The 25,356-nt window shown below is 37.4% G+C and overlaps 1 protein-coding gene across 2 annotated transcripts in view; it reads right to left on the bottom strand.

Annotated features, from left to right (window-relative positions):
* NCKAP1 (NCK associated protein 1) overlaps positions 1 to 25,356 on the bottom strand; it is a 61,411-nt gene extending 36,055 nt beyond the window's left edge. For both annotated transcript variants that reach the window (XR_014226572.1, XM_082285069.1), the window contains exons 1-7: positions 25,179 to 25,356; positions 14,072 to 14,182; positions 4,081 to 4,173; positions 3,826 to 3,882; positions 2,691 to 2,833; positions 2,513 to 2,603; positions 307 to 444 (exon numbers count right to left, since the gene is read on the bottom strand). Coding sequence is in view for 1 of the 2 variants with exons in the window: in XM_082285069.1 (XP_082141195.1) it covers positions 307 to 444; positions 2,513 to 2,603; positions 2,691 to 2,833; positions 3,826 to 3,882; positions 4,081 to 4,173; positions 14,072 to 14,182; positions 25,179 to 25,286 (741 nt within the window). In the remaining variant the exon portion in view is untranslated. The remainder of the gene's footprint in view (positions 1 to 306; positions 445 to 2,512; positions 2,604 to 2,690; positions 2,834 to 3,825; positions 3,883 to 4,080; positions 4,174 to 14,071; positions 14,183 to 25,178) is intronic.

Here is a 25,356-nt window from a genome sequence, read left to right as displayed (position 1 = left end):
GAGGCAGCAAGAGCAAACAAAAATTTTAAAGGAAGGACCAGTTCTGATTTCCAGTCTCCTGGATCACAAACACCTAAGAGGATACACAGGATTCCTTTCCTCTACGGCTGCAGAAGTCAACATTGCTTCCCTTCATCTTTTGGTCAACAAATACGGAAACTGAAGGCACAAGTTAACGTAACAGAAGAAACTAATCAGCCTATTTACTTCTCTGATTAAAAGTCACGTAGAGGTAATTCAACAGGCAACTATTTTACAGAAAACCTTACTTAACTCTATCATATAATGTAAATTAAAAGACCATACTGTGTCAGACTGTGCAGGATTAAGCATTGTACTGGGGGCACTGATGAGGCTCAGTAGTTGTGCATTTCTCCACTGGTCAGCTGAGAGATTTCGTCGAGGATACACCATCTGGAGTGAAATCAGAGCATCTGAAAGGGACTAGAAAGCAGGCTAATGGTTAGTTTGAATGGTTAGTACTATTTCATCAGTAGAGCTGTTTCCTCAGCATTATTACTAACAGTCATCAAAACATTTTAGTGAAGCAGTTCTGAAATTAAACCTGAGGTTAAACCCCATTGCATCTAGCTTATTTAACACATAAAAGACTACTCCAGGCTAGAGGAAAGATGCGAAGAAGCAAGAGAGTTTGATTTCTATTTTTAGCTAGAGTTACAAAATCCTGAATTCAGAATTAGAGGACATGGGAAAAAACCAATAAGGCACAAAAGCCCTCTCACATACAACTGGAAGTTGTTCATTATTTATTCAAGTATTCCAATTGTTGTGTTACTCCCTTCCCTGCCACTTCCTTTAGTATGTTCTTCCCTCTTTGGTAGCAAACTATAATTGTTTTGACCAGATATTGTCTGCAGGAACATCTTTGTAGCAAATTAAGCTTATCCAGGCAAGTGTATCCAAAGTCTTTTCCCTGACTTTTGTACCAATACTGGCGCTTGTAGGAATCCTCAGGGAGACAGATCTGAGCACTGTGAGAGAAGAAGTCACTCACGTAAAAAGACCAAAGTCATCTGCCGAAGCTAATGTAAAGGACTAAACAACTGTCAGGTTTGCTGCAAAGCAGTGGGATGACAACTTAAAGTGTGCATTTCCATGAGAGTGCAATATGGCACCCGAAGAGATCCCTGACCTCAATTTATACTTCTAGCACAAAATAAGCACAAGAGCAAAAATCAGACTGAAAGGCATTTTCACAAATGTTTCAATGAAAAGGACTGATCCACTATTAAATACAAGAGCATAAATAAAGATAATACTGAGAAGTAAAGCATCTTTGCTAAAATGTTATTACTTGTAAATATTACTTGTAGATGTTGTTACTTGTAAATGTAATATTACTTGAAATATTACTTAGAAATATTACTTGTAGATGGGATCCTTAGCTAAGTAAGTCTTATCAAGACAGGAATCATGGAGAGGAAAGTGTAACAACAATAAGATTACAGACAAATTTGAAGTATTGGAAACTATTGCACTTCAGAGCACTTAGCAAAGTAGCTGGAAAACTCTGAACTTCTACTGGCAATCCTAAAAGATTTAAGGAAATAGCAAAAAATCTCAAGAAAACTAGAGAAGTAAAACACAACCAGTACCTAAACTTCAAAATAGGTAAAGAAAAACGCAAACCTTAAAAACTTGAGGTAATAACTTAGAATTTAACTTAAGCTCCTGCCAAAGATTCCAAAGTAAGTTGTAATTGTTAGGCAATTAACTTGCAAGCACCTAGAAAGTAACATCTTTATAATAGTTGGTCAGTCCTGATCAGAGAAATCTAGTTTCCTTTGACAGGATAGCAAATCTAGTGAACAAATGGGAAGCGATAAAACAGGATCTACATTGACTTTGGCGAGGCTTCTGAAGCTTTTCTAAGGTATTCTTACATGAAAATACAGCCTAGATAAAACATCACAGAACTGCAACACAACCATGTAAGAACAGAAACTTAGAAACATCTGTACAGAATGGACTAAAGGAATTGAGCACCTTTAACTCAGTGAAGGCAACTCAGCAGCTTGAGTACAGGAGCTACTGTTAAAGAGGCAGTGGTTATCTCCAGGGTTCCCAGTTTAAGGACAATACAAAGCAAAACCCCTCGGGTTACAAAATAGAAAATCATATTCATCTAGGACGGCAATCTAACAAAACAACCAACTTCATAGAAACATTGTGAATCTCTTTAATTTCAAGCTACAAGTCTACACAAAACACAGAAGTAGCTATTCTCAGATGATCTACAACTGATTTTTAATTAATTTCTAATCCTTAGTGAATAAAATGGCACCTTCCAAATGGGTCTTATCATTCCTGTATTTCTGCAGGTTCTGCTTTTAAATAGGGTATCAATCCCCAGCCCTAGATGTTCAATGTAAGCAGAAATCTCATGTAAATTTTATAACAAATGGCCTTCGACAGAACAAACTCCATTTACTTTTTATCTCTGTTTCTCCCAATTAAGGTTACTGCATGCCTGTGAAAAGTAGTTACATACTTTACTGTGAGGTACAAATTCCTCCATCATTTTCTTTAAAGGATTTTCATAATCCACAATCATCTGGCCAAGGCGTGGATATTCTCTGTCACTAAAAGCAAAACCAAACAATTCACTTAGGTATAGCTGTTACTATCATTAACATTATACCCATCTTTTATACAATAATTTTTTTTACCTTGCTCCATGTGTCATTTCATGGGCATAGTTATACAATCCAATGATAGCCTTCCTTTCTTCAATTCGGGACAGCAGTATCATTAGAGTGGTGTAGGTTATAATCAAATCTAGGTAGTTCTTTGTTAAATCAAAGTTTACAGTCTAGAAATGAAAACCAGTACATTATCATTCTAAAACTTTTAGAAACAAGCATATAACATTTTACCTTACACTTCCATCAACTTTCAGAATTTTTTAAATACAATGGGCTGTCTTTTGAACAAAGTTCTTGTTCTGGTTGCACATGACTTTGTATAACCTTAATTTATTCATTCAGATTCCCAGAACTGTTTGTACTCATGAAAGCAAAGGATCCAATTAAATCCTTCCAGGCCTAAGTGTTACTCATTACCTGACAGATAAGAAAACTTTTCTTGTTACTAAGCAGTCAGCAGTGCCGTGCCTATGAACTGTATTTTAGTAAGATCCTAATGTAAAAGACTAGCACATATCCCACTGGCCTTGTAACATCATTTCACAGAACACATACCTGTTCCTTTTTCATATTATTAATCTAGTCGAGCAAATTTAGAATAATGACAAAAACCTACAAGAGGACATTATGAACATTAAGAAAGTTGAAACCAACAGGAAAAGGTGTTGGAGGTTTTCTTTTAGGGTTTTAGGGGGTTTTTTTCTATGTTTTTTTTTTTTGGGGGGGGGGGGGGGGGGGGAGGAGGGTCAGGGTGGGTTTAAATACAAGACTTTCAGATGCTTTTGTAGTTGCTTTAGTCAACCCCAAAAGTGACCTCCTCACATAGCTTAGGTGGACACCAGTAATATTCTTGTCTTGTGAGTCTCACAAGGCATAAGCATACAGATGACTGGGAATTAACTTGCAGATACAATAAATCAAAAATTACTGGAAAATTTTTATGTCTCATAACAATACTGCTACTACTGTCTGTAAGAAGCGTACTGAGAAAAGTCTGTCTCTCTATTATAACAGTTAGAAATCTGAACCCTACATTGTTTTTATTTCTCTTGCATTTATTACTAGAGACGTGATGTTTCTTGGACTAAGAAAAGCAAGTCCTTCTTCCCACAGGACTCCGAATAGAAACAGTTTTGAAAATTTACACCTAGAAACTTACAATATCAAAGAAGACTTGGCAAACATCAATAGTGTTCAGCAGCTCACAGACATGGTCCTTGAAAAACAAAGGAATAACTTCAGTTTAACAAGATATAATTAAATCACATTACTACGATTAGTGATGGAGCTTCATTTTTTTTAACTTGAAGAACAAAGCTGCAAGTTCAGCTATTTCATTATATAGTGTTATTTCATTAATAAAATTACAGAAACCTAATGTGACAGAACAACTTACACATTTGTAATAGCTTACCTTAAATTCCATAACATCAACAAACGTGAAGTAGTATAATGCCAGGTTCTTCAAAATCTCTGATTTTTCTTTCTGGAGCTGAGCAAGCTGTTGCTAAAAGAGAAACACAAACATGCACACTGTTCTTAGAAGATCTTGAGAAGACTGCTGAAAAGTAATACCTGTGAAGCGCAGAGTAACCACCAGGCTATGCAAAGAAGCTGTAACACAGTTTTCTGAGGTCTGTGTGCCTCAAATACACACAGAGTACTCAGCACTGATCATTTTAACAGCTGCCAACCACATTTTGAAGATAAAAGTTACATTAGTACATGTTAGTACCAGAGTCATATTGTTTAGCTCAGCTAGAGATGAAAATGGTAGTTAGGAAAAGTGTTACCATATGTATGATTTGCAAAAGCAGAACAGTGCATGAGCACAAACCAGTATGCCAAAACCAAAATAATTACGTTACTTGAGGTGGAAGAACATAATGTGGCAGGTTACAAACTTTACTACAGAAAAACATTATGCTTTTAAATTCTGAACTTACCAAAAAGAATATCCAGGCAAAGCCACGTTAAGCATGCAAAATAAAATGCAGATACAAACATAAAATACAGTAACGGTTCTTTGACCAGTTCCATATAAACACAATAATACATTCAAACAAAAGCGACAAAAGAAAGAAACATAAAAGAAGCAAAACACTAGCATTAGACACTGGTGGATAAAATGGAAGAGGCAAACGTGAATACAAATGTAAAATAGTTCACATGGATTTCTTTTTTCTTAATATTTTAAACAGAAAATGAAATATCATTTATTTTTAAAGATTTTCTGAAGGAACCAGATTGATCACTTAGACAATTAAGAACACAAAACAGCAGCTGTTAGTGAACAGCCATTCTGTTTATCTATGTATGACAGTCTGCACTGCAAGATATTTAACTTGCAATATCCAGCTACAAATTACATCTCCTTCCTGACACAGGAATTCAAATGAGTTAAAGCAGTCACAATAGGAAAAAGTGCCCTCCAAAAATCTGCATGATTTTAAATTAAAGATGATCAAGTTAAATAATATATTTCTCTCAACAAGAGCAATCAATTATAAGAAAGATTTAAAAACTGCTTCAAATCAATTAGCTTACTTTCATGAGAGGTTAGAACAGAGTATGCTTCTTCAGCTCACTCTCATTTATAAAGCTGTGCTCTGTATCCTCTGTTTTATGTAAACCATCAAAATTCCTCTAAATTCCTAAAACAAAGTGCCTGGACCACAACTAGGTATCATACATAAAATAAGTTTCGCTTCTTTCCACTGAATTTTTAGAGGTGATGATAATTTTTTAGAAGCCTTGAGCCATAAGACTTTCATTATTGTCAAGGAAGACAAGAATAGACAGTTAAGAGCAAATCAGAATGGCTACATTATAACAGACTCCTGCCTACTCTTAAACCGTTGCCAAGGATTGGGCTTTGAATGCTTGCCTGTACATTATTTAAGTCTCTTTCACATAGCCATCAGTTGAGGCTTAATTGAAAGCGGTGCAAGTACGTGTTTTATTTTGTAACTTGTCCTGATAAATCTCATGCACCAGGAAATAGGTTATTTCCATTTAATCTGCTGCTGTACAAAAATCTGCTTTCAAATCCCATGACTTGTATTTTGATCCTCAGCATGAAGATTAAAGCTATACCTTTCCCAGTGTATAGCTTTAACTTCAGCTGCCTTGAGCTCAGAAAATAAAGCACCCAGCATCATCACACACAGACTCCGGAGCTCCAGCAGGTCTGTGCAGCTCCAGTACACTTTCAGGCCAGCTTGTGTCTATACTTGGAGCCACTCCAGAGGAAAGCCTGCTTTGTACTTTCAGGACTGCTTCATCAGTCAACAGTTCTTACGCAATGAAAATTCAGGTAAGATGTGTGGTTTTAATACTGCACCCTGGCCCTAGTGCTTCAAGCATTTCTTGCCAGTTTGTAGAAGACTAAGCAGAAATAGGGTTTTTTTTCTGTGCAACTAATACAAGTGTGAACCAGATGAATCTGAAAAGTCCTTTCAAGAATTTTCAGGAAGAGACGACAGGGTGTGACCCAGAAATAAGATTAATTCTAGTGCAGAGAGAAGACAAAACCAAAACTCATTACCACTGCACATAACGCCTTAACAACATTTTTCCCACTGCAATCCTAACTCATAGTAAGCAAGGTGCAATGCTGAAGAAGACTCTCAAGATTATAGGTTGCTGTACACCACACCTATTTTTGGTATAACAAATAGCAACTGAATGTCCACGCCTGCAGGACACCACAATTTCAAGCCAGAATATGTGAAGTGGGGAGATATGGCAAACAGGGAGATGGGAATTATGATTGCAAAAGAAATAATAGATTTTGAGAAATTCTGTGAAGCTGTACAGAGTACAGGGAGGTATTTGCCACACTCAGCTAAGGATTATGGAATCACTGCTGTGCATTCTTACCTTGCTACCTATATTCGCAGAAATATTTATACTTAAGTGATGCTAAAACTTTCCTACAGAGTTAAGATGATCATTCTTTGAATGCTGAGTGTTGAAGGGGTCAGTAAACTTTTACTTAAAATAGTACTATGAAAGTAAAACAATATATTAACTGACTGTTATATCAATATGGGGCCAATAGTTCAATTTATAGAGCACAGCCTGATCAGTGATGTTTAGAAGAACAGCTTACAAGCATGCAGTGTCTTGGATGTTTATTTGTTTTTTTATCATTCAGGAATGTGGGTGTAGCTCTTTGCACAACCACAGCATTAAAACTTTCCATTACTAATTTCCTAACAGCTGGTTAGAAGTTGCTGGTGCTATTTTGATTTGCATTTGCTTTTTTCCTTAGCCTGCAATTCATTATTCAAAGTTTACAATAACCAACAAAAGTAGGTATATCCTAAAACAGGATATACTGAAGAAATAACTCTTTAACCATCATTCTTTTTACTATAGCTGACTATGCCTTGTAGACTGGTTAGCTGTAAATTGGTTTATTTATTCTTGGAGAATTTGAAGTACAAATTATACCAACAGTATTTTTGTTGCATGAGGTGAATTAGATTTAAGACCTGTGAAAACCTGTAGAAATTTCAGCGTAATATGGCAAGACTGAAAAAACTCCCAAATAATTAATCTGAGATTATTTCTTTTGCCTATTAACAAAAAACCACATCTCTGATCATGTTTTAATATTATTTATAAATAACAAAGAGTGAAGCTAACACTTTGTGAATATATTACCTACAGGAGAAGGAACTGATCTTTAACTTGTGCCTTTCCTTCTTTATATTAAATCCCTAAGATCCTTCACAGTCAATTATGTAAACAGAGAAAGGACATTAAAAGAAGCACAAAACAAATCAGAAAGTGCAAGACAGCCTCACTTAGAGCTTATATGAACACAATGGCTCAGACAAGGGAGAAATGATGCAGCCCTGGCATACTAATCATGTGAATAAATACCAGTTTAATACCACAGCTTGCAAAAAAGATTAGACAACTAGAAGAGGTTGTTCAGAGAGGTTTATGTGTGTAAAAACAAAGGGTACCCCTAAGTCCTAGAATTTTTTATCATGTTTATTTGATTGGTAGCAGTAGTATGTGAAAAAATTACTTATTTCATGATCCAGAAGTAGACAGTAGGAAGGGGAGTTTTCTGCTTCTTATATCAGTGTGATATTTTTCCTGCAAGTTTGATCATTAAACACTTGTATTTGTTTTCTACAATCCAACACCATAGATATTACCACGTCCTCAGTGAAAATACCATCAACTTAATCTTACCAGCTGGAATATAAGCCCCCAAAAAAGCAGTATTATAAATTCTGACTGTTACATTTCTGGAGAGAGAGGTAAATCATCACTGCCAGTATTCTTACTGTCATGTTATACTCACTATGCTTGTCACCTACAGAGTCTTTAGATGAACATCTGAAACAATTAATTTGAACAACATTTTGTGTCTACAAAATCCATAGCAGAACAGCAGGGAAAGACAGAAGCAACTAAGAAAATGAAGAAAATTAGTTTTAAATTCCGTAAATTAACTCTAGAATTATGGATATGTCCTTGGTTTTCTTATTTCCAGTTAAAAGCAGTTTCTGAAGTACTGTGCTGCATATAAAAAGATAAAATAGAATATTTAAAGTGTTTACTAACAAATGTATGTCTACCACAAGATCTATTTTAGTTTGTTTTCAAGTTTCTAGCACTAAGGTAAGTGTTTGGAAAAGGAAATAGCCACCCGTGGTGCTCCATAACTGTTACCATTCCCAGAGAATTAATAATGACAGACAACTGGAGCAGGGAGGCTTCTCTTTAAAAACTCATCCGCCTCTCAGCCATAAGAAACAGTTTCCCCATTTTCTCAACTTCATTTACAACTTTTGCAAATTTTTTACAATTCATACTATTTTTTGAATGCCATCTCAGTGGGGTTTTTTTGTTTGCTTTCTTGTTTTTTAAGGGCCAAGCTCTTAAATTGTCAATCATTAAAACAAAGAGAGTTTTAGTGGATAAAGCAGAGGGTAAAATGTTACACACAGTCACTCCTCTGCAGGTACTGCAGACACTATAAAGCAACAACGGAGCAAGATTTATTTACCTTGGCAAGTGACTTGTATGGACTTACATGACTTACAGCAGCGTACTACAATGATTTATTACAAATAATGATAAAAAAAATACAACATTTGGATGCTATTCTATCTCAAATTCAGGCCCAGTCAAAGGTTAAACCATGTATATAAACTTTGCAGCTGACAGCACTTACTATTTTGAAAAAATATGTTATAGTATGAGAATTCTGTTTGGTGAAACATTTTGAAGATATTTCAGGATTTCACATGACCTCTTGGAGTTGCTATGAAAAAAATGCTCACTCACAAATTACTGTTAGACTGAAAAACTTTATATACTATATTCTATTATATAGGATATGTCATTTTAAGTCAGTCTTCTACCTGTAACAACTGAAGACATCAGACATGCTACTGCATACAAAACCAGAACAGTAAGTATGGCTGTATCAGAGCAAGGCATTAGCTGAGCAATTTCAATTCTGAATGACTTTTTAGTAAAAATGTAGATAAAATTTTATTATTTGTAGATATTTTGCAGTTTCTTGTGAAATAAACTATCATTAGTATATTCTGTTCTCAAGCATAAGACATCTTAACTGTTCATACAAAGCTGAACAGAGAATAGTTGCTTATCATCTGACTTCACTCATGCAGGGGAAACACAGATAACCTGAACTGCTGCCTCAGTGACTTCTGGAAAATTTATCTCTTTTGTGGTCCTTTACCACTATAAGCTCCCTGAGCAGGAACAGAGCTGAACAAGAAGCTGTGCATGGCACCCCCTTACCTGGAAAAGGTTTTGTCCTCACGGTCAGAAGGCCAGTTAAGTTTTACGGTGGAATATGGGGAGTTGGGGGTTTTTTGCTTAAGAAAGCTGGAAGTTACCTGAAAAGTCAAGTCACCCATGCAAGAGATCTAACACCCCAGAAAGGTGGAGAAAAATATTAAAATTTACTGAATATGGGGATAATTTAAGTTAGACTTAAGAAAACAGCTGTGATAGCTTTAATGACCATATAATTTCCTCAAAAATAAATGACTAGTGAAAAGGGATTACCAATACATGAGGCTGAGAGCTGAGACCCTAAAGTTATTTTTCCAGAGATGACAGTTTCTAAATTATCTTTGCTAGTGCTATGAAAATTACAGTACTAAATGCTTCATTAGAAACAAAAACAAATGACATTTTCTTTGATGTACTGTACCACTTACAGGGGCTGAAAGAAAAAGAACTTTGAAAAACAGGTTATTATTTGTATTAAGTATTTTGAAAAAGGCTAATTACTGGAAGCACCTATCACAAATTAAAAACCAAGACTGGTTATAAAGTGTGGGTTTTAATTTTTTAAATAGAAGAAGGCATTTAATAAAAGTATGCATTAATAACTTCTAATAAGCTTTAGCCAAGGAGGTTCAGCCACTCTGTGTCCACAACACCTCTCCCACATCCAGCTAATTTGCTATGCAACCAGCTTATTATGAAGTGAAACTGTGAAAGACACAATAGGCAAACCAAGCACACACACACACACTGGGATCGAAAAGGGAAAAGGCAAAAATTTAAAAAGTAAAGTGAACTAATTTAAAACTATAGAACCTAACCCTGGGAGGCTGGAAAAGCTTACACTGCTTGTCCTCTGCTCCCAGGCGATCTTATTTCCAGTACCCACAGACACAATACAGCAGAAAATTAGTCAATACAAAACACAGATTGAATTGATATGAACATACCTACTAGATGATGAAGACTAGCATTATCTGGAAAACAGACCTTTCTCTCACTAGCCATACACTTAGAAACTTCAAAGTGATGCTTCACTGGTCTGCTTTGTGCTAAGCAATGACTGAACCTCAATTTTTCCAAGAGACATGTAAAAATATAAGTTTTTCTACAAGGAAATTGCTGAGGAACAAACCAAGAAAAACATATGTTCAAGAAAGAAGGCAGATATTCTCACTACTTGTCATATGTGGTGTTTGGGAAAGCAGAAAGCGGGCTACAACTTCATGACACAAAGACGTGGAGCTTTACCTGCACAGGCAGCGGATTTATCAAACCCTACTCACAATCTACAAAAAATTTATGTCCTTTCTCTCTGCATCTCCAGTTCCCCATTACGAAGTACTTTATTATGGTTTTAAAAGGCATTAAGTATTAGCATTGACTGAGAACAGAGTAACTTTTAGGTCCTACAACATTTTTTTTTAGTTCATCTCGATTTTTCTGTGACAAGAGCCTCGCCTGTTCACCCTTATAAGAGGATGAGGTCTAAACAGCCGTCAGAAAAATCAGGCTGCTTCTGCATCCCTTACTTTGGAACTTTCCTTCTGAAGCTAGTCCAGGAAATTCAGTAAAAATAAATGCTACTCTGAGTCAATACAAGTACAATCAGATCACAGACCTGACCAAGAACAATGGTGCTATAAAGTTTTTGGAAGCCATCTGCAGCTTAGAAGGCTTTTTCAAAACAAAGCTTTAGTCAATTTAAAATAATTATAAACAGTAAAGCTCCCCCAAACACAGAAGAAACTTTCCTTTCAAATGTTCTTTATAAACCTTCTTTATGCTGTTTAAATTTGGAACCTGTTTTGCCTTAAAGTATTTTTCCCCTGATCCTTATCTCACTCATGAAAATGAAGTTTTAATTCCCCTCCTCTGCTCAGCTATAGCAGAGGAAAGTAAGTGAATAGTTTTTCTTGGGTGCTCAGTGCTTAATCAGTGTCAAACCGCAACACAGGACTCTATCTATCTATCTTGTTTGTTTCTCACTTTCCAAATCCTTCAAGTTTTTGCTTATATACATTCCTTCCTTTGCAGGTTATTTCATGCACTATGCAGCAATATTACCCTGGTAGCCTATATGATTAACAGTTTATTTAAGAGCCTGGTCTCCAAGCTGCACACTTTCAAGGTTATATGATTCACAATGGCTATTGGAAAAGAAAGGGCAAGACATCACAGGGACTGCCCTCACACAATGGGAGAGAGAGTTATGAACTGATAGGGTGCAGAGTTATCTATAATTAATACTTTGGAAGATGAACTACTCCATTTCATTTTCCAGCCTGGTCAGCTAAGATTGATCAGTCACTTCACTGTTTGAACTGTCCACAAACGTTCACTCTCAGTACAATACCAAAAATCAGCAACTGTCAGACATTGCTCAGCATGTCAAACACTGAAGGAGGAACAAAACCAGGAACTGTATTTTCCATGGATAAAGATGTAAAAGATATCAACAGCAAATATAACAGAATTACTTGTTTCAACAGAATGAAAATTCATGCTTTTCAAGATCATCTGATTACAGCAAACATTGCTCATACTCTTCAGTAAAATGTGTCACTCATTTCTAAGACACAAAACACTGTAGATGACAGTGCCTGAGAAAAAACAGCTAAAATAGGTCCAAAAAAAAAAAAAAAAAAAAGGCTGGCACTACCTATTCTCTAAAACTGAATGCAAGCTTTTTTGGCACCATCACCTACTGACATGTTAAAAGATACTACTAACAGCATAGGTACACAGTGCTAGGCAGTGGCAACTGCTGCATTTGAACATACAAAATCCAAAACCCCCTCTTGAAAGCGTGTCCTGGAATTTTCACTGCAAGGAAGAAACACAACTTATGATTTCTTAGCTATTTTCACTGCTGTAATCCTTTGTGATATTTCTTTAACCATTAAATAGACATTAAATAATCTAAATTAAATATACATTAAATAATCTTTATTTAATGTCTGTTCCAATTAGCTTCTTGCCCTTTTAAATCTCTGACCACCCTTTTCTTTTTTGGGAGTTACAACACTCTGTGGGAAACATCTGTAAATAACTAAGCAAACTGCCGTCAGCTTTGACCACAGGATGGAAACCCCAGATGCCTACTGCTAGAGCTCAAAATCCTACTTTAAACTGTGCTCATACATAAGGAGGGTAGGCTTTTGTCAACTCTGCTTAATAAACACAGGCCTGGATGGCTCATAGTAAATAAATACATGGCAATGTCAAAACATTATGAGTGTGTCCTATTTTGGAAACTGTGATTGTCAAAATATAGCAAGTTTTCTTTGATCTCTTTCCATAAACTTCACAGCACCAAATCCTTAAATATCTATCATTAGTTAAGGTCCAAATTCATAATCAACAACTGGAAAACATTTAAAGCATACATTCAAGTGCTATAAGTACATTCTATGTACATTACCTTTAATAGCAGATCTGCCACCCAAGCTTAGAGAATACCATTTACCAAACACAGTTTAACGGGTTTCCTATTTTTACATAAATTCGATAAAGAATGTCCATATTTGTTACTAAAACAACCAAATTCAATACAAAGATGAGCAATTACAGAGTACAAAGCATGTACAAGTTTTAAAGTGAAAAAGCACATTGTTAATGAAATTGTTTCCTCCAATTGTTTTTTGGGGGGTTTTTTTGCCCATTGGCATTACTGAAGACATTACATACAAATTTGAGATGGCAATGTAAAAGAAACTAATTATTCTCATTGCTATCATCACTACCATTCTGCAGAAACCTGAATGCTTAAAGCAAGCCTAAACCTCCCAAGCACACAGGCACGCAGTTCCATGCAGGGAACATGCAAACCCAACACCTACCTCCATTTTCCACCTTTGGAAAGAAATATAAGCAGGTAAAACAAACATCTTTCCCTTGTCTTTCAAATTGAATCAGGGAAACAAGTGCACATCACCTGCCAAAATGCCTGCCTCTAGCCTAATAATATTAACTATCTAAAAAAAGGCTTCAAAGTCAAATTCAGCAATACTGTGTCACTCAAATGTAAAACATAATTTACTTCTGCAGCTAAACTCACTATATGAAGAGGAAACAATTATATTTCCATATTTTTGTACTTCACAATGTTTCTCCTTATGTACTAAAGCATTCTTTATTCCCACAGGGACTAACTCCATAGGCAAGGGTACCTGTAAAATACAAACACTTCTTCCCACCTTGCAGCCAGGTGTTTTTTACTGATATGCTGGTTAGGACACATCACAAATAAAGTTATACAACTTCTACCTTCTGCAAATCAGTCTGGTCACCAGGAATTTCTCCTATTAAAGTAAGGCATGATTTTTCCAAGGATTTCTTCCCATTGACAATTCTTTGAAACGGAATAGAAGAGAGCAGGCAAAAAGAAAACCAGAAAGTGTCCTGTCTTAAAAAAAACCATCCAGAATTACAGTATACTATTCTCTCCTTAGAGATAGGTCCTTCTGAAGTATCCTGTCAGACATTTGAATCAACAACTATATTCCAACTGCAACTGCCAGCAATAGATGCTTTTTAAGAAAATGTAAACCTCCCAGATTGTGCTGAAAGGCTAGCGAGAAAAACAGTTATACAGCCACTTGATTACTTACGTTGTTGTTGCGTGTTTCTACTGCTGGAAACTTCCTGACTATGAATTTGACAGCAGATTCCAGGTTTTTGTCAATAAGATAGGATGGTTTGGCTTTGGGGTCACCACATGCCTATAAAAAAATACAATACGAAATGAAGTAGAAACACAATCATCCATGTAAAGCTAAGTGATAGTTGCCAATCTGAAGATAAACTAGAAAGATTCCTCTTTTTGTTTGTTTGGTTTTAGTGAGCAGGTGATAAAATGAAAGGCAAAGTGCAGGGACTGTCACAGCTGAAATATGCAATGGGAAACAGTACAGAGATGCTCTTCTACTGAAAAAGATGCATGGAAGTATCAAAGCAGTTAGTGCAGAACAGCAGTGAGGGAAAAAACTCAATCCTAAAAGAAGGAGAAAAAAAATGTTTCCTTTTAATGCTATTCCTGGTTTGAGGTAGTGTTGTATTCATCTGGAGTTAACAAACTGTTAGAAAATTCAATCATGTCATCATCTGTGGAGGACAGTGCTTGGGTACATTAAATGATTCAACTATCCTTTGTGAAACAAAACTAAACACCCCACCACCAATCTGCATTGAATTTTTTTTTCCCAGTTGTTAACTGTAAGACCATTTTCCATCCCACAATCAAACCACCAATATTTGCCTAACATAGTCTCTTTCCTGAAGTTTTACCCGTGTTCTTTATTCCTACAGCATCACAGCTGAGCTTTAAAAGCAGGAATCAAAAAGTTTCACTAAATTTTAATGTGAAGTCGCAACCGTAAGGTCTCCTAAGTAACTTACGTAGATGGATCTGAACAGCTTCTGTGGACAAACACCTGAGGAAGCACCTACTGTTGCCAGCTACAGTGCATGCTGTCAGACTCTACTTTTCTGCTACTCTGACTAGCGAGCCATGCGATACCATTTCATTTGGAGCAATATACTAAAAGCAGCATTACTTACATGACAAAATATGTGCTCAAACTGTAATTCTCTCAAATATTAATTTAGTTTTATTTTCCTCAGAGGGGTTTGCGAAGGAGTTTCACGTCTCATGCAAAACTGAATTACATGCTAGGCATTTCTATGCAACAGAGTGAACTCGAATGACAGCTCATTTAAAAACTTTTCCACATTGATTTCTATGACTGAGTTGTGGACTGTAGAGACAGAAGTCATGGAGTATGAGACCGATTCTGAAAGCGGGCAAGCGGGCAAAGGGAAGGTGAAAAGCTTTGCAAACCTTCCAAACTTGTCCTTGCTGGGAAAGCAGTGTAATAAAAAGAGAGAGAAATTACATATAAACAAATTACTCTTAAATTCTAAAGTATTACATTTATGTGAACTAATACACTATTACCTACATCCAAGAGAACATTACAACCATCTGTTACTCTAGTCAGCACACTTTCTACTGGATGTTGATTATTCTAATACTCACAAAAAACTTTACATGTACTTATTAGAATTTCACTATTGTGCAAAGCACTGTGAATATACCGAGACATGTAACTACTAATAGTACTTCCAAACTAAGTTCAGGTAGAGAGGGAAAAGTTAACAAACATCACATGCAACTACAGGGGAAAAAAAGGAGAGAAACTCAGTGAAGTTTTACATACCTGAAAAAGAAACGGTAGCCAAGAAAAAAAAAAAAACAAAAGAGTCATTATTGAAAGTTTCTAAAACACCTACCAGTAGTACATGACCATCATGATGTATACTCATGTACTATTCTGATATCAAAACTCTCATATTTGCTAAGTTTCCCACAAAGGTACTAAACTTTATTACAGTATTGTATCTATAATACAAGAGGAATTTATAATGAAAATAAATTCAGCAACATCCACAGTATGTTAGATATTAAATTGTTGCTTCAATATCCTTAGAGCAGCAAACCACATATGCCAAAAAAAAGACCTATTTTGTACACACCTTAAAGTCTATACAATTTCAAAAGTACAAACTATACTGTAAATAGGCAGCAAATATTAAACAAAGAGCTTCAAATTCATGAAGTTTTAATTAAATCCGTGTCATGGGTGTCAGAACCTTTGTCAAATTATTTTGTTGTTCTTGCTGCAAAACATGTAACTTTCTCTACTAACAAGATTACTAAGAAAACAACCTAACAGACACATATTTGTGCCCTGTTAAATTCCAATATGGTTGCTGTTATATACGAAACAAGAAATCTGCCACTGTTGACTTCATAAATTTTTCAGTCTGAATTCAAACACTACTTCCACATACACTCCTTATTTTTCCTAGAAACATTTGTTTTCCTTCCTATAAATCAGCTCTCCAAAATGTTTACTAAAACTTAGGTTCTATCCAAGCCCTTACACACACATTCACAAGGAAACAGAGATTTGAAAACATCGACATGCACATCTTCCTGTGGCTTCAGAACTCAGGCCCCAGAAAAGACAAGTGTTATCCTCAGTCTAACTGGCAATCCTCTCAATATATGTGAATATGCTCCTCGTTTGCTTCTTTCCATCGGTTGTTAGCTGACATTATACTTGAAGCAACTGTAACTCTTCCTACTAATAAACTACACTAGACTGATTGATAAATAAGAAAATTCCTGCAAGATGTTAGAAGTATCCCTCACACGCATCAAAATTCCAACTTCTAGAAAGCTGTACAAGCCTACCTAGACAGACTGAATTAAAAGAGGACAATTGACATCACTGAACGAGTGGGTCAATGCTTTTCCTTCACTCTCCCATGTTCCACAGCAGCTCAGCTCCTTTCTAAGAACTGGTATTAACAGATTACTAGCTGTTGTTCCATCAATACAGTTTTCATCCATACAGTTACCTGCATTCAGTATCACAGGTAAAACAGTCTCCATGAGTTAAACCTCTCCCAAAATGGTGAACAGACCTCAAACTCACTATAGTTTACCCTATAAAGCATAAAGAATGAACATACAAACCCCAAACTTAGCACTTTTGCACAAGCATGAACGTGTGTTAAGGCACACAAACAGAATTTTGCTCTAAAAAGAACAAAGACATTGAGGGCAATAGTCTTAGAATGTAGATAAGAAATGTAGTTCTTGCTTTTAATGGTTGTATTAGGCAATACAAAATCCATTGTGAGTACAGTAATGGATAGGAACATTGTGGTAGAACATACAAAACCCATTTGTCCATATACAGCTCTCCAGTATTCACATAGAATTCTGAGCACCAGCCAAAACCAGTAGCCCTTTCTCAGCCTCATATACTACTTTTTTCCCCCTTGTGGGTTGCAATAACTATTCCTCAATTCATTTCTTATTAGGAAAAAACACACAATCCAGAATTACTACAATTCTGAGCATTAAAAAGAAATTCACAAATTAAAAATGTTCTTACTAGTGCAGCATTCACAGAACACAGCTCTGGAGCTATGGGATTCCAGCTGCTTCAGTCCTGAAATATTACACTGAAAGAATCTCCCAGCAGTCAATTCTGAATTTCTTTGTATATTACTAAACAGCTGTTAAGCAGCTATGCTGAAAAAGATCATGCAAAGCTATGGTTAGAAACTAATCTACATAATTTAAAAAAAAATTAATGGACTCAGATGCTGGGTTTCCTTCAAGTTACACAGCATTTCTTTCCACAGATCTTTAGAATGGTATCCTTCTATGATAAGCTCTCAACTAAGTAAAGTTATTCTGTGCACCATTCTGTGCAACTACCAACAAGAACAATATGATTTCTATAGTTAAGAAGTTTGCCATTCACAATACTCATTTGCTATCATATGCACAGTTATCAAGCTTCAGAGAGATCAGACTAACATGCACTGTTTTCACATGCTTCACTAGGCCATGTTTTGAATTAAAGCAGCATTTTCCTACCTACCCTAGTGAGGTAAATAATTATATTATTATTAAACAAAATTCAGATTCTCTTCCTCCCTTGATGCTATTAGATTCTTCTATACTAATTTAACTTTGAAAATTTAGAATACTACATATCTATACTTGCTACGTTGTACTCACTCAGAAGCAGCCAACAACAAATCATTCAACAACAAAAATCTTAATGCTTTAGGCATACATCTAAGATAAGTAGCCTCTAAAGAGGAAAACAGAATATAGTTCAACTGCCTTTGGCCCAGAATACACCAACATTAATACACAGCAAAGAGACCTTTTGCCCCAATACTGTTACAGCTATCACTGCAAAAATCAGAGCTTAACATTTCACTTCCTACTTGAGGGCAGAGGATGTTGAAGGAGAAGAAAAAAAAAACATCCATCAACAAAATTACTATATACATGCAGCTGAAGTGGCCTGAACAAAAGGAAGTTTATGTTCAGGTACAGTCATTGTCAGTAGTCAGTGCCCCAAACTAGCATTTAAAACCCCTGAACCTCACTCATGACTCAACATCAACCTGTTATGTGCCCTTGAATAAGAACACTGGGAAGTAGCACCTGAGTTACATGGCTTAGGATGGTAAAAAAATAAAGCCTAAATATTTACTGTATTATGGAAAGACCTATTATATATTTTCTTTTGTTGCTGCTAAACCCAACCTATTCCAAATTAGCAGCAAGGCTGTCTCCCAATAAAAGAGAAACAGGGCCATTTGAATTAAAAATTTCCTATTTTCATCCCCCAAACCTCCTATATCAGCAGATTATCATAAACCATACTTTGCAGCAATTTAATGTGTTTATTACTTCAAGAAATCTTGATTTACTGTTACTGCAGAGCTGAGATAAAACACTGCTAAGCACAATTCCACTTGACTGTGGCAACATACACTGAAATAATCTCAGCCAACAAATCACTTCATCTTTAAGTTTCATTTACAAATGAATCTGCACTAAAAACCTCAGTGAATTTAACAAGGAAATTAATGGAATTTCTGTGACAGTATAAACTATGCCATCCCCTAAATTAGTAACTTGGATTCGTAAATGGAAACACTTTCAGGATGTCGCACATTCAAAAACAGGAAAAGCTCCTGTATGTCCCACTTGCAGTTTACTACAGCCCTTTCTCTTGATACGGCAGAAAGGCAGGCACTGGCAGAAAGTCAGGCACTGCTCTTCTTTCCTCGTAAGAGCTGCTGGCACTAAAGACTTCATGCTAAGATATATCTCTAAGTTTACATGCCTGGTTTCCAGGTGTACATCCTGTAAATTATATTAAAGTCAAAGAAACATTCAAAGAGACATTTTCACCATTAATTACATTTTTGTAAGATAAAACCTATTATATACTCTTTGTTTCTGCCATGCATTTAAAACAATTAAGAATATGAACTCACAATCTCTAATTTTGAAAAAGCAAAACCACTGAGAAGGAGAGAGAGGTGAATAAACAATAAAAAGCTGCTTTGAATAGTGGTTCACACTACATTTGCTTTAATATCTCTGATTAAGCCTACCACAACTGCTTGCCTGTATTTTAGGTTGTGGAAGCCTAAGTTGATTATTAAACAGGCTAGTCCCAGGTAAGTTTTGTGAATAAAGCCTTGTCCCTCTTAAAGTCTCTCCAACAAGGTGCAAGAATTTGTTGGTCACACATGGACAAATTATTATAGTTTAATACTTTTGATGGCTAAAATTTAACTGTCCTACACCAGCATCACTAGGATAATCTTGTTCTAAGTAAACTACATTACTTATTCTTGTAGTTACATAAATGATACTTTATGAAAGGTAAACGTGTATCTTGATACAAATTATGCTAATAGTTTCAAGCAAGATCTGGAAGCTGAAGAAAGTCTCTATGTAACTACTTCAGGAAGAGTCTCTAAAGGCCTGGGGCATACCCAAAATATGGCACAAAATTATTAGAAATTTAACAGCTGTTGCACTTTTTATTTACTAGGGTTCAAAACTTGAAAAATAATGTAGCTTCATTTCAATTCAAAATTAAGTCCAGTGTTTCCTAGATCTAAGCAAGACTTCTTCCCTGCATTTACTCATTATTTGGTGGGTGTTGAACTCCAAGTATATACCTTACTTTAAATCCTAGTGTATCACTACTCAGAAATTCAACAAAGTAAAATGTAAATGCATGTGAAATCAGAAGAAAAGGCTAGAAAGGACCTCGAGAAATTGCCCACCTACCTCTCCTGTTCCAAGGCAGGATCAGTTGTATCTGTGTTGCTCCTGGGACATGTCTGCCAAATCTTTACTTACAGGTCTCGAACATGCTACATTCAAAAACATTCTCACAATATCTTCCAATATTAAATTTCGTTTTCCAATATTTAATGTAATCCACCACTTCTTGATCTCTGGTGGTCATACTGGATGGCACAAACTATTCCCCTTCTCTCTACAGCAGTCCTAAATATTTAAAAATTTGTATTACTTATAAGCTGACTTGAAAAAACATTCCCATTTTTTAATGGGTCCAATTTTCTGCACCACCTGTCCTTATTATTCTGCTCTGAACTTTCTCCATTTTGTCCACATCTTCCTTGAAAAGAGTAGTCAACCAGATACGTTTTCAATGAATCTCCATGAAGGAGATGTAGAGCAAAAGGATTACTTTTCCTTCAGACATCTTGCTCACAGATTTATATAACCTCATGTCATCCCTGATTTTTTGCAGCAAAACTTACCTGGCTCTTGTTTGCCCTGGGATGTCCCCAACCTTTCCCAGCTATTTTCTCCAGACTTGATATCCCATTACTTCTCATTTTGTCCTTTAAATTCCACTAAGTACAAAATAGCTTACAATCATACCTGCTCAGCCACCTCCAAGTCTGTTAGACCATACCTACACTCAAGCTGAATTTCAATTAGATTCTGTAGCTTGGCCCAGCTTCCTACGTATAAATTTATTAAGCTCACTGTAGCCATCATCTAGGTTATTGATGCAAACAGTGATTGGAACCAGAGGTAATACACAACCCAACAAGACCCTGTTGATCTCTGTCTGACAACGAGATCTTCACAATCATTCCCTAATATGGTGATCCATCTGCTTTCATCATCACAACTTCATCCAGACTGTACTTCCTTAGATTGTTCATAAGAACAATCAGATGGTCATGTCAGCAGCCTTGCTAAGGTCAACGCATAAAGTATCTTCTGAACTGTCCATACTAGAGTGACCCATCACCTTGTCGATGACTGAAATATACTGGGTTTGACAGCATCTGTACAGTGATAAATTCACACTGTCTTCTTGTGTTTGTAGCACCCATTTAAGCACTTGGTTCTATTAATCAAATATGGGGCAGGTGAAATGCAAAGGATAAAAAAAAATAAGAGAAGTTTCACTGCCACAAAAATTTTCCTCAATGTAGTTTATAAAGTAACATCTTAATAAAAAGAAGCAAGGCAGTGGGAAAGCCTTGTCTATTCTGAATCTCAAATGGGAACTGTTACTACTTTTTAGGTGTATCTCCTCTGTAAACAACTTTAAAAATCTCTTGTAACTAAAACTGGATTTGGTTTTGTGTCAACACAAAATGAACAGTGATTGCAGGGAGCAAGGTAACTTGTATTTGCAAGCCAAGAAGCAAGGCAAAATAATTCTGGGCATCTACTCTTGATACAAAAGGAAAAATCCACTCTGTATATTTTAGAAGATATCATGGGACATTTTTATTTTATTGGAAAGTCTTACTGTTTCTTTACAAATTTAATTGCTTTTCTGAGTGTATGACATAGTATCACCAGTCAGTGTTTGCTTCTTGAGCAAAGGAATTTTTTTTTTTTTAATTACCAGCACTGTGAGTTTGTTTGGGGCTTCCTCCTCTGCTTATCAATGAGACAGTATTATAAGCCATTCCTCCAAAACCACAGACACAAACATATACTGCCATTTTAACCTTTAAAGAACTGCTGACATCTATGGAAGCAATACTACCCCACCCTGAGACACTTCCCAGTGACCTGAAGACATTACCTGACATTATTATCTGTTCAACACCAACCTTACAATTCAAAACTAAATTATTGGTGAGCTTTTCCTCTCAGCTCAAAGGTCCGCACTCCAGCACAGAGTTTCGTGTCCAAAGGGTGATCAAATCCTACACCATTCCAAACTTCAGAACTCTGCAGATTGGAAACTTCCCCAGTGTCTTCCAGTCACTTAAAATCTCTCCCACTGTGTCCTGAAGAACGACTCAAGTGCCTGAGCAAAACCACTTACATTTAAGTAACATCCTCAATATAGGTAAAAATCCAGTATTTTCACTATTACATCTTTAAAGAAAATATAAAGTCAGCTAAAGCCTCTGCAAACAGTTATTAAGTTCCTTATTTACGACTTCAGTTTGGTTATGCAGTTCACATCCAAGAATTGGTTTAAGAGTCTCATTTTTCAGATACTATGTAATCGAGTTGGGAAACTCAAAAGAATTTTTTTTGTTAATCACATTTAAAAAACATCTTGCAAACAAAGGTAAAACCTATACTGTGAAGAACAACAGAACACTGCTAGCAAAGCAATTCATGCTAAATAACAGACTCATCATGTTGATTAACATATACTCTAAATAATTCAAAACCTTAACTTTGATCCCTAGCAGGTCTGTTGACTGTAGTGCTACTTCAACTCTCATCAAAATCACACCCCCTTGATTTGCTCTGGCTAAATCTCTACTTCAGGTATTTCAAGATCAAATTTCTTACTGTAAACACATCCTAGTATCCAAGGATTTTATAAACAAACAAAAGACAGGCCCACAAAAAAGATTATTCTCTGCTGCCACCACTCTGTAACAAAACAGTTGTTAGTAATGGCAGCATTTACACAAGGTTTACCAACACAAGACTCGGTCTCCTCTGGAAGGTAACCATGAAATCCAAGCTTCACCTGACCCAGGATGGCATGAAAAACCCTTGCTGTCTTTGGTTTATAGAGGTGCAGTTGTACACAAATAATGACAAAAATTACAGGGTAGACAATAACCTACATAACTGTGGATAAATTCTTAAAAAATAGAAGGAACAAACCAAGAGAGAAACCACAATGTTAAGAGTTCCAAGTTCAGTACTAATACTGGTCCCAACACAAAAGACAGCTGAAAGCAGCAAGCAAAGGGCCATCCTTCAAAGTAACAACAGCAACAAAAAAATCCACCTCCTTACAGGGTGGAAATATAAGTTCTGTCTCATCATCCACTATTACCTGAGTAACTTCACTTTTCCTAATTTCCATGTCACTCTCAGAGGCAAAAAAAACATACAGCCACATACTCTGTCTTAAAAACAATGAATTTTTAACTGTTTCAAAAGACAACAGTGGCACAGAAGGTCAGTAAACAGGAAACTATGAACAATTATAAGCTATAAGCACAACAGCAACAAAACTGAAATTTGTATAGGAAGATGAAGTATAAAAAAATCTATGTTTCTAACTGCTTTTAACAACTTCTGCGATTCTTTGGGAAGTAAAATTTTCCTGCTTTGATTCTAATAGTTGAGAAAATTCTTAATCCTTGAAAATCTGTACTCTCTAGACAGCATCTACAGCAATCTCTACTGCTGCTACATATACTTCAACCTCTCACTTCCTCTTATTAAAAAAGTCTTAACCATTTCCTTTAACCGCAAACCCACATATTGTGTGGTTATCAAGTAGCTTGAGTTTCGGTATCATCTTCAACAGAGGCAGCTATGACAGAATCTTAAACAGCAGCTTTGGAACTGATAGCTTACAGAGAGGAAAAAAAAAGAAATAAACAAAAGTGTTCCAAGCAGTCAGTGATGCTGCAGCTGGGCTGAAGAGAGACTCACAATACAACAATCAATCCCAAGACTTCTGGGCTCACCATCTGAGCTAGCCAGTTACCCCTGTCAAGCAGTACTGACTGCAGCTAAAGAAAACTACTATTTGAATCACAAATCACTACATGAATACACAAGAGTTGTGCCTGGGACATCTCCATATTTGCAAAACTACACATGACACAATAATCAAGCCACTTGGTCATGCCTACTCTCTCTCTGTATCCAAGACCTAGCAATTTTGGACTCGGTTCTTGGGGTTTGCAGGAAAAAGTGGTGACATCCCCAGTGCTGATGCTCCCCTGCAGAGAGCCTGTCCACCTGCATCACTTCCTAGACATAAGTAACAGCAGAGGCTACCACCATATGGGCCAACATGCTCAGGACTCCGCCATCCAAACATGCCAAGCAGAAACATGTCTGTAGGCACTGGATCATTTAACAGGAGTAAGTGTCCCTATATCAGAACACTGGGAATGAAAACAGAGCCCAGACTCACAATGGCTAAGGCAGAGCTATCAAGACAAGGTTTAATTTCTCCAGTCCTGTTTCCTGTCCCACAAAGCAGGAGGTGGGTTGAGGGGCCATACACTTTCAGACAATATTTCACTCATTAGGAAAATGAAGCTGGGAAGGATACAAGCACCCAGCACAGGGGTGGAACTAGATGATCTTCAAGGCCCCCTTCCAACCCAAATAATTTTATGATTCTGTGGCCATGAACTACATTCTTTCCTACAGGAAAACATAACGATTACCTCCAGAAGAGAAATTAACCGAGCACGAAGGCGTGACCCATCCTTCTCTCAACATCCAGACCTACAGCTTCCTGCACCGCCGAGCCACCTCACCCAGGCCAACACCGATCCACTTCCTTCGGCAGCCGGGGAGCAGCTCCAGCAACCACGGCAGCCCCAAACACCCGCTCCATCTCACGCCGAGAGATGCTAAGCAACGGCGGGCCTCGAACTTATCGAAATCAACCTTACGAATTTTACCCCAAACCTCTTTTTCCGTTCGGTAGCGACAGGTTTTGGCGTGGGAAAAGCCCCGCGGCGCTGCCCGCTCGTGTGAGTCACGCACGGCAGCGGGGCGGCAGCGGCTCCGGGGGCCGCGCCAGGACCAGGCCCCGCTCCTGCGGGCGCCGCGAGGATCGGACCGGCCTCCTCCATTCCTTCATCCTTCTCCCCCGGTATCGATGCGGCGGCCGCACGAAAGCCCCGGCCCTCCCTTCCCGGGCCGGGCGGCGGCGGCGCGGCTCCCGCCCAGCCTCCCGGGCCCCGCCGCTAGGCCGCCAGCGCAGCCGGCACAGCCGCAAGCCCAGCGGAGCGCCGGCCTGAGCGGCGGTGGGGATCGCGCCGGGGCGGTTCCCCGTTCACCCCCCTCTCCGCCGGGGCCCCCCGCACCTTCTTGATGTTGTAGAGCCGGGTGAGCATGCCGACGCCGCGGTCGTTAAGGATGGTGAGCTTCTCCGCCAGCTTCTGCTGGCTCGGCTGCAGAACGGACCGCGACATCTTGGCCCTCCACTGCCCCCACCGCCGCTCACAGCCCCGCGGCCGCCGGCCTGGCCCGGCGCTCCCTCTC

This window comes from Coloeus monedula (assembly GCF_965178545.1).
Source record: "Coloeus monedula genome assembly, chromosome: 7".
Taxonomy (NCBI): Eukaryota; Metazoa; Chordata; class Aves; order Passeriformes; family Corvidae; genus Coloeus; species Coloeus monedula.
The sequence above is the reverse complement of the archived record's forward strand: the minus strand, read 5'-3'. Positions and strand labels throughout refer to the sequence as shown.